A 1192-nucleotide genomic window follows, 5' to 3' on the forward strand; every position below is an offset into this window, starting at 1 on the left:
AGACAGTTAGGTTTAATAATAATAGTTTTAAGATTTGGATATAGAATAATAGCTTATTATTTTTCAATCTATTAGAATATGTCAATTAGATGCAAGAGCTCATTGACCGCTTAGTACTGAATGCATTTATTGGGCGCATTCAGCAGACTTAATAATTGAGTGAGCGCTCGCTGTTATTGCGCTTATTCTTTTAAATTAGCATTTTAAATCTGGAAGAATACATCAGTAGTTGCGTTCAGCAAAACAATAGTTTTGCAACCATTTTATGATTGTTACTGAGATAGAACAATTTCTCTTGATCTAAAAGCATAATCCAATCGCGAAGAAAACTTCCAACAGTTGTAAATTAAACATTCTGCTGAACGCAGCGAGCGCTCACTCACTGTTGCAAAGTGACTGGGCATGCTTACCGAGATTAAGTATGATTGGTTAAATTAGATTGGATCTATAAGTAACAACCAATTATGCTTATTTGCTCGGCGAGCAGGCTAGCCACTTTGTCAACTTGAACGCGTCCATTGTATTGCAGAATGTATGCATGTCAATTTATGCCGGGTGAAATAAATCGCGTATAATTAAATGTATTAATGTTTATCATTTTGTAAATGTATGTGTATATTAATAATAATAATATAAAATATAGAGAACAATTATACATATCAAATGTGAATTTACATGAAATACTTTTAACTTAGGTTATGTTACATTTCATACATTTACGAAAAATGTTTAATAGAACTTTTATAAAAATTAAAACGAAAAAAATAAGTTTGAGAAGTTTAAATCAAGTATTATAGGAAATATTCTTTTTATAGAGAGATACTGAAGAAACCCAAGTTTATGTAAATATCATGGACGCGGATTTATATGATGAGTTTGGAAATTATATTGGTCCTGATCTGGCGTCAGAAAGTGAAGATGAAAATGAATATGGCAATATTGGTGATGACACTGAGGATAGAGAACGATCGGATGAAGAAATGGAAGAAGATAAGGATGAGTCACGAGAACAAGTGGAACAAGGATCTTCTATGGCAGTTGTATTGCATGAAGATAAACGATATTATCCCAGTGCATTAGAGGTGTATGGACCTGAGGTATAATAAAGCTACTAATTAAGTTTTCATTTAAATTGAAATATATTTCATTAAAACTGAAATAGTAAAAAAATTCTTTTAGTATATATATATAT

The 1192-nt window shown here is 30.8% G+C and overlaps 1 protein-coding gene across 2 annotated transcripts in view; it reads left to right on the plus strand.

The window, feature by feature from the left end:
• The first annotated feature begins 500 nt into the window (after positions 1-500).
• Positions 501-1192, plus strand: part of LOC108692334 (116 kDa U5 small nuclear ribonucleoprotein component) — a 5114-nt gene continuing 4422 nt past the window's right edge. Inside the window, exons 1-2 of one of the 2 annotated variants that reach the window (XM_018200531.1) lie at positions 501-532; positions 816-1097. In XM_018200531.1, coding sequence (XP_018056020.1) covers positions 852-1097 — 246 coding nt within the window. In that variant the 5' untranslated portion in view covers positions 501-532; positions 816-851. Of the gene's footprint in view, positions 608-815; positions 1098-1192 lie in introns of both variants that reach the window. The other variant, XM_018200530.1, reaches the window with a different exon arrangement.

Source organism: Atta colombica, unplaced genomic scaffold (genome assembly GCF_001594045.1).
Source record: "Atta colombica isolate Treedump-2 unplaced genomic scaffold, Acol1.0 scaffold7, whole genome shotgun sequence".
Classification (NCBI taxonomy): domain Eukaryota; kingdom Metazoa; phylum Arthropoda; class Insecta; order Hymenoptera; family Formicidae; genus Atta; species Atta colombica.